At 49.4% G+C, this 10,960-nt stretch overlaps 1 protein-coding gene across 1 annotated transcript; it reads right to left on the reverse strand.

Annotated features, from left to right (window-relative positions):
- Positions 1 to 1,003: 1,003 nt before the first annotated feature.
- Positions 1,004 to 6,164, reverse strand: LOC102933747 (neurophysin 1). The gene is made up of 3 exons (XM_037896442.2): positions 5,987 to 6,164; positions 2,053 to 2,257; positions 1,004 to 1,227 (listed from the first exon to the last, which is right to left on the reverse strand). Exons 1-3 carry the CDS (start codon positions 6,104 to 6,106, stop codon positions 1,178 to 1,180), a joined length of 375 nt encoding a protein of 124 aa, XP_037752370.1. The 5' UTR covers positions 6,107 to 6,164; the 3' UTR covers positions 1,004 to 1,177.
- Between the last annotated feature and the right edge of the window lie 4,796 nt (positions 6,165 to 10,960).

Genomic DNA, 10,960 nt, shown 5'->3' on the forward strand with positions numbered 1-10,960 from the left:
ATATTTAAGGCTTTATGTATCTATACTAACAATTATGTTCTTAAAGGCTAGGAGTTTACTGCTCTCTCTGGTCCTGTGGGTATTGCATATTGTATGCTTTGTAATGGGCGCCTAGTTGCACACTGAACCAAATGCTAATCAAGAGATTGTGCAGTCAAGAAGAAAGAGGTGTACATGAAAAATCAACCAGCAGGGGGCATACAGTTTACAAATAAGGCCAATGGCTTGTGGGGATATCACCGGAGGTGCCAAGATGCACCCTGGATCCTTTCACCAAGGCGGCAAGCTGACACCGTGTTAAGTCTCATGAAAGAGGGATCCCAGTCAGGCCTGGCTGTAAAGCGCTGGTGACTAATACTGCATTAGACAGGAGACTATCTTTTTACTTAAGTCCTGGGTCTAAAATGCATGTTGGAATTTTATTTGACACGTAGCCATTTGTTTCCAGTGTTGCTTCGTGCTATCCCTCGAATCTCCGCACTTGCTAAGTAAACTTTTGCTTGTTTTCTCTATCAACATATCTCAGCACTGTGCGCCCAGCGGAGCAGTGATCTGAGGTAGAGCTGGGATATACAGCTGCTTTGGGAGCAGTGGCTCTGAATGCTCCGAGTGTCCAGTGGACCATGGACTGGATACTCCAGGGTACGCTCAGAGGGCTTGAGGGGTGGCGTGTTGCAGTGGAGCCTGCGTAGGCCTGGAGGGGAGTGTTTGTGTTGCCAGAGGTGTCAGGGAGCTGACCCCGGGCAGGCACAGACAAGGCTCCCTCATGCTAAGGGCAGGTGGTAGCATGGTGCCTCCCAATCCTGGGGACCGCTGGAAAGCATCACAAAAACCCCTGTCCTGGTCCTTAGCTGCCTGCTTAGGTAAATCACCTACATTCCTCCCCTCCCTCATCCAGGCTATACCAAGAAGCAGCGTCTCCTGTCCAGAGGGGGGATGTGATTCCCAGCTAAGCAGACAGCAAAGCTGTTGAGTTTGTTACAAAGCCAGGGGGCAAAAAAAGAAATATCAGGATTTTTTTGGTACAAGTTTTATTTCTAGCTGGGGATGTCATTTAAATGACTGTCAAGGTGCAGCGCGGCGAGGATTAATGCATCCTATTGGACTGGCTTTTGGTCTTGCAAAGCCTCGTAGATGGCAAATCATGTGGCTTCATCCCTTCTGTAGAGTAGGTGGTCTAGGAAAACGGCGATTCTTGGTCACAGGCCGAGTCCACCATGCAGCCCTCTGAAGAGAAACAAAAGCACGTAAAAGGAAACGCTGCATGAATTTGGCCACTGGAGTTACGTATAGCTCTGCTGGATAACACCTTAGGCCAGATCCTCAGCTGATGTAAATGCATGTAGCTCCATGGAAGACACTGGTACTATACCAAGATACGTGTCTGAGGGTCTGGCCTAGGATGTGTGTGTGGTGCCTTTCCTGCAAAGGGAAAGCTATTATAAACTATTCCTGCTGGGTGAGTTTCGCTTCTGTGCATGGGGTTTGGCCTGATGTGATTCTGCTGCTAAATTTGCCTGCGGCAATGACCAGGCTAATTGAGATTTCTCTCCTCTGGGAAAGGAGGAAACTGCCTGGTCTGTCACCCATATTAACTTCCCCACTTCTTCTCTGTCCACAATTACTATGGCCTGAGCAGTAGATAATGGCCCACGGCCTTTGCAGAACTCTTGCCACTGCGTGCTGTCCAGAGATCTCCAAGTGCTTTCCAAACATCAGTCAATGGAGCTGTGAGGCTGAAAGTATAATGATCCCTACTTTACTGATGGGGAAACTGAGGCATGAAGTGGTTAAGTAACTGGCCCAGGGTCCCTCAGGGAGTCTGTAGCAGAGGCAGGGTAAAGCTCATATCTACTAAGCCCCATCTCCTCTCCCCCCACCCCAATCTCTTAATCACAAGGCCCGTTTTCCCCATGTTAAAAGTGCATGGGAGTATTGAGAATAGATAGGAAGTGTTACTTTAACAGCCGTAAATTGTGGGTGTGGGAGGGATTGTGCTCTAGTTCATATGGAGCTATGGTTAAAGTCAAAGCTAAGCAAGTGCTCTCTCACCGTTGTTACAGCAGATCCCAGGGGCTGCGCAGGTCCCACCACTGGGCCCGCATGGCTTCCTGCCAGACTCGCAGGGTGTTGGCAGGTAATTCTCTTCTTGACATCGCAGGGTTTCTGAAGTACCGAAGTAGCATCCCATCTCTGCTCCGCAGCAGATGCTAGGGCCAAAGCAGTGGCCTTTGTTCCTAGGCCCACAGGGGATGCACTGGTGGGAGAGAGAAACCCAAAGGCTGGTTAACGGGGAAAACAGCAACCCTAGTTGCTTGGGTCCTGATTCAAAGCCCATTGGAAAGACTGCCACTGCGCTCAGTCCATTGAGCCCTTAGGATGGTGTCTTTCTGCCATCATCTGCCAGTATTTAAGGAGCCCCTGTATGCTCTGCTCAGGCCTAGCGCTTCAGTTCTAGTTTTTCAACTGGTATTAGAAACCTTACTAGAAAGCGAAATCTTCTCATGGGATCTCTCTGTGGAACTGGATGTGGTGGGAAATGATATGTTCTCTGGAGGGGTCAGAACCCCAACCCCAATAACCTGGGCTCGCATCCCCAGAAAGTGAAACCGACTGGAAAATAACTAGGCGTCCCTGTGGCACCATAGAGACTAACAACCCATGAAAGCTTATGCCCAAATAAATTTAAAACCCACCTCATCGGAGACATGGAGTGAAAATAACTAGCAGCACCCCAAACTGAAATTGACCAGTGCAGGTGTCACTATTCTAGCTCGGGGGTGTGCGTGTGTGAGAGGGTGGGGGAGGGGGAAGCAAACACGACCTGGGAGTGGGAGGGATAAAGGATCATTTTGTTTTGTGATTGTTAAATAATTGACGCTGTTAGTTGCCAGCCCAGGGAGGGAATTGTTTGGAAACATTGCATTAGACGGTGCCCCTTTCATAAACAGGTGAGACCATCCTGAGCAAATTGGGCTAAACTAATCCAGGGTGTAACTCCACTGACCACGGTAGTGTTTGATACTTGGCAAGTGACTCCTATTTAGAGAACTCTGCTCCGCTTGCTGGGCTGGGTCTCCTAGTGTATTCTGCTGTGTATTTCTTTAATTAAGCACAGTGTTTAGCTGCGCTAACAGCTTTCCTAGGCCCCAGCTAGATGATGATTTTTATGTGAAAGTCCCCAAGTTTTGCCTGAAGATCAATGACCCGAGGCGGGCAGTGGAGCAGCTATTGCTGTGGGTTCTACCGAACACTGGTGCCTCTGTGTATCAGTTCAGGGTTAAAGCTCCTGGCAGCCCTACCCACTTGAAAGCAGCCAGATCCTAACATTTGACCTAGGAGTTCATTGGCTAGGAAAAGGGATGCTTTGAAAAACAGAACAAATTGCAGGTCACATGAACAAATATAGACCTCACCCCCACCTCCGGACTTTGCTTTTAGTTGCACTGTCCCAGGCTTATTGACTACAGTTGCACGGGTTCAACAGAGAGCAGAATTACGTCTTATTTTAATACATCACTAATCGCTGGGTAGCTTTCTCGAATCTAACCAATGCAAACGTATTCCCTCCTCACCCAAATTGTGGCCCTAACCAGCATCTCTTATGCAGTGGCCTCCCACCTTAGGGAAATATTGCTCCAGAAGATTTTGCCTCCCTCAGAACCATTTGATTAAATGGCGTTACAGGGAGTATGATTGGATTCATTCCCTTTGCCCCCCTGTCTCCCAGTGTAGCTGGTACTGGGGATGATATCTCCTCTCATGTGTACAGGATACACATTATAGCTATACAGACTGACTCAGAATATGATCAGTAAAATATTCCTCTGAAGCAAAATAGCTCTTAACATTGTGGCATAGGTTTGGAAAGGCTGCAGGCCTTTTCTTCCCCAGTCCCGACTGTGCCTGTGCCCCAAGAATGGGCCGGCAGCTGGAGGAACATGTAGCAGAGCACTGAAAACTCATCTCAGCCAGCGACTGCCCCTTATGTGGCCCACCTTGCTCTTCTCCCAAAGCCAGCGAGTGGTAACTGGCCAGCGGCCTGCTGCTGGTCTATCACAGCTATTTCTTGGCTGGCCACCTCCCGCCAGCCGGCCGGCATTCCTGACACGCGACGCAGACTATTTGCCTGCATCCCTGTGGTGTTTTCCTCTGTGTTTCAGCATGTGCGCTCAGCCCCCTCAAGGCTCCTTGCTCCAGGCTAGTCCCGCTGCCACTGCCCCAATCCAGTTCTCGTCCCCTCTGCATCTGAGTCAGGCAGCTTCTTCCTTCTCTTCCAAGCTGCATGGGCACCCACCGGCGGGTTGCTGAGAGCACAGGAGAGAATCTTCTCTTCTGTTAACTCTGGTGCCTGGCATCACAGTGCCCTCTCCCCGCCCGCCTGCCCACAGCAACTGGGAACACAATTGCAGAGAAAGGCCTGCTCAGCCCCAGCAGTCCCGGGCTGGAGCATGCTCAGTCATTCTGTGGGAATGGGTCATACACACGCCAGTCCCATGTAGCACATGAGAGGGGCTGGCACATGCTCAGGGCAGATGGAATCTTCAGAGAATTTAGCTGCCAAACTCTAACACCTCTCTATTAAGTAAGTACAGAGGCTTGTAACGTGGCCAGATTTGAGTGCTTTATTCCACGGGGCTGGCAAAAGGCACATCCCTGATACCAGGGTGACCCCACTCCCAAATTTCAGGTCCCGTCTCCAAAGAAGGGGGATGCTAGAGCGCCTCAACAAAACAGATGTACGAATTTGTTTTTTAATATGGGCAAAACAGTCAGTCTATGCTCCCCCGGACATCTCATTCTTGGAAGTGGCCAAGATATTTTAGCTGAACCTTTCAAAAGACAATTCAAGCCGAGGCAGACACCCAGCACGGTACATTTCAAACCAAGCAGTTGAAGTTTGGCAAAGTTATAAGGAACTGAAAACACAGACCTATATGGGGAAGTATTGAACAACCTTCAAAATAGAGGCTGCTCCCAGACCTGCCTATAAGGCAATCTGATATAGATAGCTACACTGGTAACAGTATTTACAATTCACCACCAAATTAGACTTCTGATGTCCTCAGTACAGCTGGGCTGATAATTGTAGTACAATAGTGCCTGGAGAACCTGATTGAAATGGGACCCGATTGGGCCGGGTGCCGTACACACGCACATAAAGCCAGCCCCAGAGGGTTTACACTTTAAAGAGACAAGACAGCTAAAGGAAAGATTATTATCCCCAGTGTACAGATGGGGAACTAAGGCACAGAGAGATTAAAGGACTTGCCCAAGATCACACAGCGTGTCTGTAGCAGAGCTGGGGATTGAATCCAGATCTCTGGCCTCCCTCTCAGTCTCCATCCAATGCTTTGACCACAAGACCAAGGCTGAAAAGTCTGGCTGCTTACCGCTCATCTGCAATGGGGCTCGTGCATGTGTTCCACTGTTTTTTAAACACACTTTCAGCTTTAGCTGCGTCAGTAATATATTATTTAAAGACGCTGAATGAAGTCCTGACGATCACAAGATGCACTTCTCTACTGCCCATGAGTTTGGCACACACTATAGTCTATGCTTTCCTAATTGGCTGAACATTGAACACAGAGACAGCTGGAATGGGGGACAGGAGAAGGGAAGGAAAAGAGGGACTTGGTAATGAATGTTAGTTAATGCTTGTTCAAAGCTTTACAAAATTCACACCACAGCTATGTGAAGGAAGTTGGTGAGCCAGAGTCTAGCTGCGCGTGGTGTTGATCAGGGTATCAAAACATACGCGTGTCTAGTTGCTAGGGTTTAGACAGCTGCCATCGCAGCTGGCACAGCTCAGTCCCTTGCCAGCAATCTCTCCTTTCGCACCCTGGACGTGATCCTTTTGGGTGGGAGTTGAGGGCTTCGGCACAGTATCAGGGCAGCTTGGGACCGTCACGCTTACAGGCTGTCAATGAGGAGTCTTTACCCAGATTCACCGTAACAGCCTGACGGTAAGGAAAGCATCACGTACCTTTCTGACATCCATGTCCAAGACCGATCGCTTTCCTCCGATGGGGCAGTTCTGGATGTAACAGGCCGAGGAGAGAGCCAGGAGCCACAAGAGGCAGATGGCGAGGGCGTTCTGAGACATGGTGGCTGCTGCTGACCCTGCTTCGCTCTCGAGTGGGCTCAGGAAAGCCCTCCAGGTTTTGTCTTCGCTCCTCCCGGGGTGCCTGTATATATAGCACCTGCTGCAACTACTTAGACATGCCACCACCATCGTCACTCATTTCCCTTAAAAAATACAAGGCATTGCTTTTCACACCAACTAGCACTGCTAATAATCCAGGGTCGAGGATGTGAGGTCAGCGAAGAAGGAATCATTTGCTCCTTGGTGCTTATTCCAAACATGGCGAGACATAAGTTCACGTCTACAAGTTTCCTTTAATTGGCACAGTCAGTCGGGGCCGCTGGGGGTCAGCGAGCAGAGTTGGCATGGCCCTCACCTTCCCTTGAAGTCCTAGGATGCGGCAATTCCCTGCTTTGCTCCTGGCAGAAGAATATTTTCTAACAGTTACATTTCATCACGCACCTTTCAGCCCAAGAGGCTCCAAAAGCAGTACACAAATATCAACAGGCAGCATTACCCCAACTATACATATGCTATGATGGGGGGCTAATTTAGCTACAACTAATCAGGAGAAAGACCTTGGAGTCATCGTGGATAGTTCTCTGAAGACGTCCACGCAATGTGCAGCGGCAGTCAAAAAAGCAAATGGGATGTCAGGAATCATCTCAAAAAAAGATATACTGGCATTAGAAAAGGTTCAGAGAAGGGCAACTAAAATGATTAGGGGTTTGGAACGGGTCCCATATGAGGAGAGATTAAAGAGGCTTGGACTTCTCAGCTTGGAAAAGAGGAGACTAAGGGGGGATCTGATAGAGGTATATAAAATCATGAGTGGTGTGGAGAAAGTGAATGAGGAAAAGTTATTTACTTGTTCCCATAATATAAGAACTAGGGGCCACTAAATGAAATTAATGGGCAGCAGGTTTAAAACAAATAAAAGGAAGTTCTTCTTCACTCAGTGCACAGTCATCCTGTGGAACTCGAGTTAAGTATAGGGTAGTGATCAATGGCTCCATGTCTAGCTAGCAGCCAGTATCCAGCGAGTGCCCCAAGGGTCAGTCCTAGGGCCGGTTTTGTTCAATATCTTCCTTAATGATCTGGAAGATGGTGTGGATTGCACCCTCAGCAAGTTTGCAGATGACACTAAACTGGAAGCATGGTAGATACGCTGGAGGATAGGGATAGGATACAGAGGGACCTAGACAAATTAGAGGATTGGGCCAAAAGAAATCTGATGAGGTTCAACAAGGACAAGTGCAGAGTCCTGCACTTAGGACAGAAGAATCCCATGCACCGCTACAGACTAGGGACCAAGTGGCTAGGCAGCAGTTCTGCAGAAAAGGACCTAGGGGTTACAGAGGATGAGAAGCTGGATATGAGTCAACAGTGTGCCCCTGTTGCCAAGAAGGCTAGCAGCATTTTGGGCTGTATACGTAGGGGCATTGCCAGCAGATCGAGGGAAGTGATCATTCCCCTCTATTCAGCATTGGTGAGGCCTCATCTGGAGTACTGTGTCCAGTTTTGGGCCCCACACTACAAGCAGGATGTGGAAAAATTAGAAAGAGTCCAGTGGAGGGCAACCAAAATGATTAGGGGGCTGGAACAGATGACTTATGAGGAGAGGCTGAGGGAACTGGGATTGTTTAGTCTGCAGAAGAGAAGAATGGGGTGGGGCGGATTTGATAGCTGCTTTCAACTACCTGAAAGGGGGTTCCAAAGAGGATGGCTCTAGACTGTTCTCAGTGGTAGCAGAGGACAGAACAAGGAGCAATGGTCTCAAGTTGCAGTGGGGGAGGTTTAGGTTGGATATTAGGAAAAACTTTTTCACTAGGAGGCTGGTGAAGCACTGGAATGTGTTACCTAGGGAGGTGGTGGAATTTCCTTCCTTAGAGGTTTTTAAAGTCAGGCTGGGAAACCCTGGTCAGGAGGGAGAGAGAGATATAGGGTCTCCGCCCAGGAGGGGTGACACAGCTCAGGAGCCTATGCCCTTGCTAGACCCTGGAGAGGGAATACAGGTGTAGTTTCCCTGAAGGTGATAAGATTATTGGATTGAAATTCCTTCATGCCCACCAAAGGGGAGGCTAATTTACACTGCCGTACGCACCACTTCTGAATGATCCTGCAGCCTGGAAACTCCAGCTGTCCTGCAGGGTGAATTCCTTGGAGTAACACTGCGTTCCTGTTGCAAGGGCATTCATTTCCTTCTAGCCTTGAGCACTGTAGGGTCTCGGACACCGGGCACATTGCCAGGTTAATGACATCAGAAGAACAGCCACAGTTTAGAGGAACACACAAACCGTTGTGGATTAACCTATGTTCCACCACAGATCACCGGCTCCAGTGCATTGCAAACTGGGGACTAGCAGCTAAACAGACAGGAAGAGTCTGTTTTTTTTCTCCAGAACAGTTTTCCCTTTTTTTTTTTTAAGTGAACAAACCTAACGTTTCTGGTTACAGGCCTGCAGAGCTAAGTGGCAGAGGCAGTCTGAGCAAACTGACCTATCCACCAAGAAGGAAAAACAGCTTCTGAACAGTTTCGGCAGGAAATACAAAGGCAGCGAAACCTACTCATGGAGATTCACTCTGAGGGGGTTGAGCATAATTTTTCCTGCTCTTCCCAAACAGCTGATCTGTCAATTGCAAAAATGGACTATATACCCAAAAGAGCTAACCCTGGGTCAATGTCACTGTAGCCACTTAGGCCAGGATGCCACTGCCAAGTGAGTAATGCCTGGCTGAAAGGAAGAGAAAGTACCATCCAGGGGTTAGGTATTAGCTTGGCATTCGGGAAACCTGCGTTCAATTTTCTGCTCTGATCCAGGCTTCCTCTTTGACCGGGGGCAAATTGCGTAGGGTGTGGCTGTCCTGCCATCAGGTGGGGTGGTTGTTACAGTTTGAGTGCACAGACCTGAGTTAGTTTGTAATCTTGCTAACTCCGATTCTGAAGGGGTGACGCCCCAGCAGCATGTACTTTAGCGCAGACCGTACAAGCCCATCGGAGCCCTGGGCAATTATTCGTGGGGCTAGACCACACTGAAGCATGAGCTGCTGCTGTACTGTCACTCCTCTGGTACCGGAGCTAGCTAGATTAAAGCTAGTGTAAGTGTGTCTGCTTGAGCTGCAATCACATTGTGATTGCAGTAGAGACATGCCCGTAGTTGCTCTGTGCCTCAGTTTCACCTCAGTGCACTGGGGATAATAGCACTCCGAGTTCCGGTGTCTACATCACAACGGCTCTGCCACACCTGGCCTCTTTGGTGCCAGGGTGAGGTCGCCAGGGCCAAGCAGACGGAGTTCCTTCTCCCCAAGGGGCGGCTGAGGTGGGCCGGCTGGGCAGCTTGCGCTGCGGCTGCCTGGGTTACACCCGCCACGAGGCTGAATAGCGCGGCTGCTTTGCAGGTGCGCTAGTTCTGTCCTCAGAGCCCCTGCCGGGGGCCTGAACCATTTTGCCCAAAGTGACTCCCCCCCTCCACCCCATGGTGATTTGCGATCACTAACTTTCTGCGTGCAACCATGCCCCCGGGTTGTCCAACGCAGTGCTGAATCATCGGGAGAAAAGCAGATGTCTCGGCACTGAAGATGCGCCGGCAGCCAGTAATGCTGCTAAGCGTTAATGAGAGAGATTGACAGATAGTGAAATCAGTCAGGGACGCTGCTCACCTTGACCCCTCACCTTCATTAGCTCAATTAAGATCTTCCTGTCTAGCATAAATTCATCAGACATGGATAACGTCCTGAAACTCTTACATTTATTGGCTATATTATCCTGGCACTGTCACCACCCATCCCAGGGCCTGGATAAATGGTGCGTACACTGTTCCAGACACTTAACAGTTGTCTAATCAGCAACCTTTGTCATCTTCGTTGGCTTGCTTTAATATTTGCCACTTAGTGAGGGCATGGTAGACAATAGAGAGGGTGAGAGGGGCTGTTTCACCCCTGCCTTTGAAATCTGAGCAGGGTCAGCCAGTCAACATTAAGCGGTGAATCCTCACTTAAACCAATGAACAGGAAAAGAAGGACACGACATAAATACTAATAGCCATCTAGTGCAGTGGTCCCCAAACTGTGGGGTGTGCCCCCATAGCGGGGCCTGGAGGAACGTCCAGGGTGTGTGGCAAGGCCCGGGCCAGCCTCCCGACAGGGGGTGGAAGCACCACCCAATGCAGTCTGCCTCCAGCTCCATTCCAGCCCCGTCCACAACCCGTGGGCAACTCCCTACCACAGCTCCGGTCCCGCTCCCAGCTCCTGACCATGGTTGCCGGGGGGCGGACAGGTTCCATTATGGATAAGAGGGGGGTGCCACATAAAAAGTTTGGGGACCACTGTTCTAGAGGGTTCTGAAATCTTATCTGCTGTCATCCTAGAGCCTGATTCTTATCTTGCACCACTATAAATCTGGAGTGATTCCACTCAAACCATTTAGCCTGATTCCAGTCTCCTGCATGATGGTATAAGTTAAGAGTGACTTCAGTGGAGTTACATCAGTACAAAACTACTGTGAGATCAGAATCTGGCCCACGAGAATTGCTCTGGCCGGTGCAGTAGAGCGAGGACAGAATACGCTCTTTAGGATAGGGGGACTGTAATGTCATTTTTCATACAAACAGCCCAAAGCGTTGTGCAAACCTTAACTGAGTGCACCTCACACACCCTGTGAGGCAGATAAAGAGCAACAGGCCCATATTCCACAGATGGGAAAAGGATGACCTAGTGGTTAGGGGAACTAGGTTAGGAGACCTGGGCTAAATTCCCTACTCTGCCACAGACTTCCTGTGTGACCTTGGGCAAGTCACTTAGGCCCAGATCCTCAATTAATTTAGGTGGAAAAGAAGGGCCCAAAGAATCAAAAGTGTTAACACAACCCAGTTTAAT

The sequence above is a fragment of the Chelonia mydas genome, chromosome 4 (assembly GCF_015237465.2).
Source record: "Chelonia mydas isolate rCheMyd1 chromosome 4, rCheMyd1.pri.v2, whole genome shotgun sequence".
NCBI lineage: Eukaryota > Metazoa > Chordata > Testudines > Cheloniidae > Chelonia > Chelonia mydas.

What these genes read in the sequence shown, in the direction of transcription:
- LOC102933747 (XM_037896442.2), bottom strand. Translation starts at nt 6,106, where the DNA reads ATGTCTCAGAACGCCCTCGCCATCTGCCTCTTGTGGCTCCTGGCTCTC. An exon ending in TGGACATGGATGTCAGAAAG is followed by an intron (nt 2,258 to 5,986) that starts GTACGTGATGCT and finishes CTCTCCCACCAG; the next exon opens with TGCATCCCCTGTGGGCCTAG. An exon ending in TGGGATCTGCTGTAACAACG is followed by an intron (nt 1,228 to 2,052) that starts GTGAGAGAGCAC and finishes GTTTCTCTTCAG; the next exon opens with AGGGCTGCATGGTGGACTCG.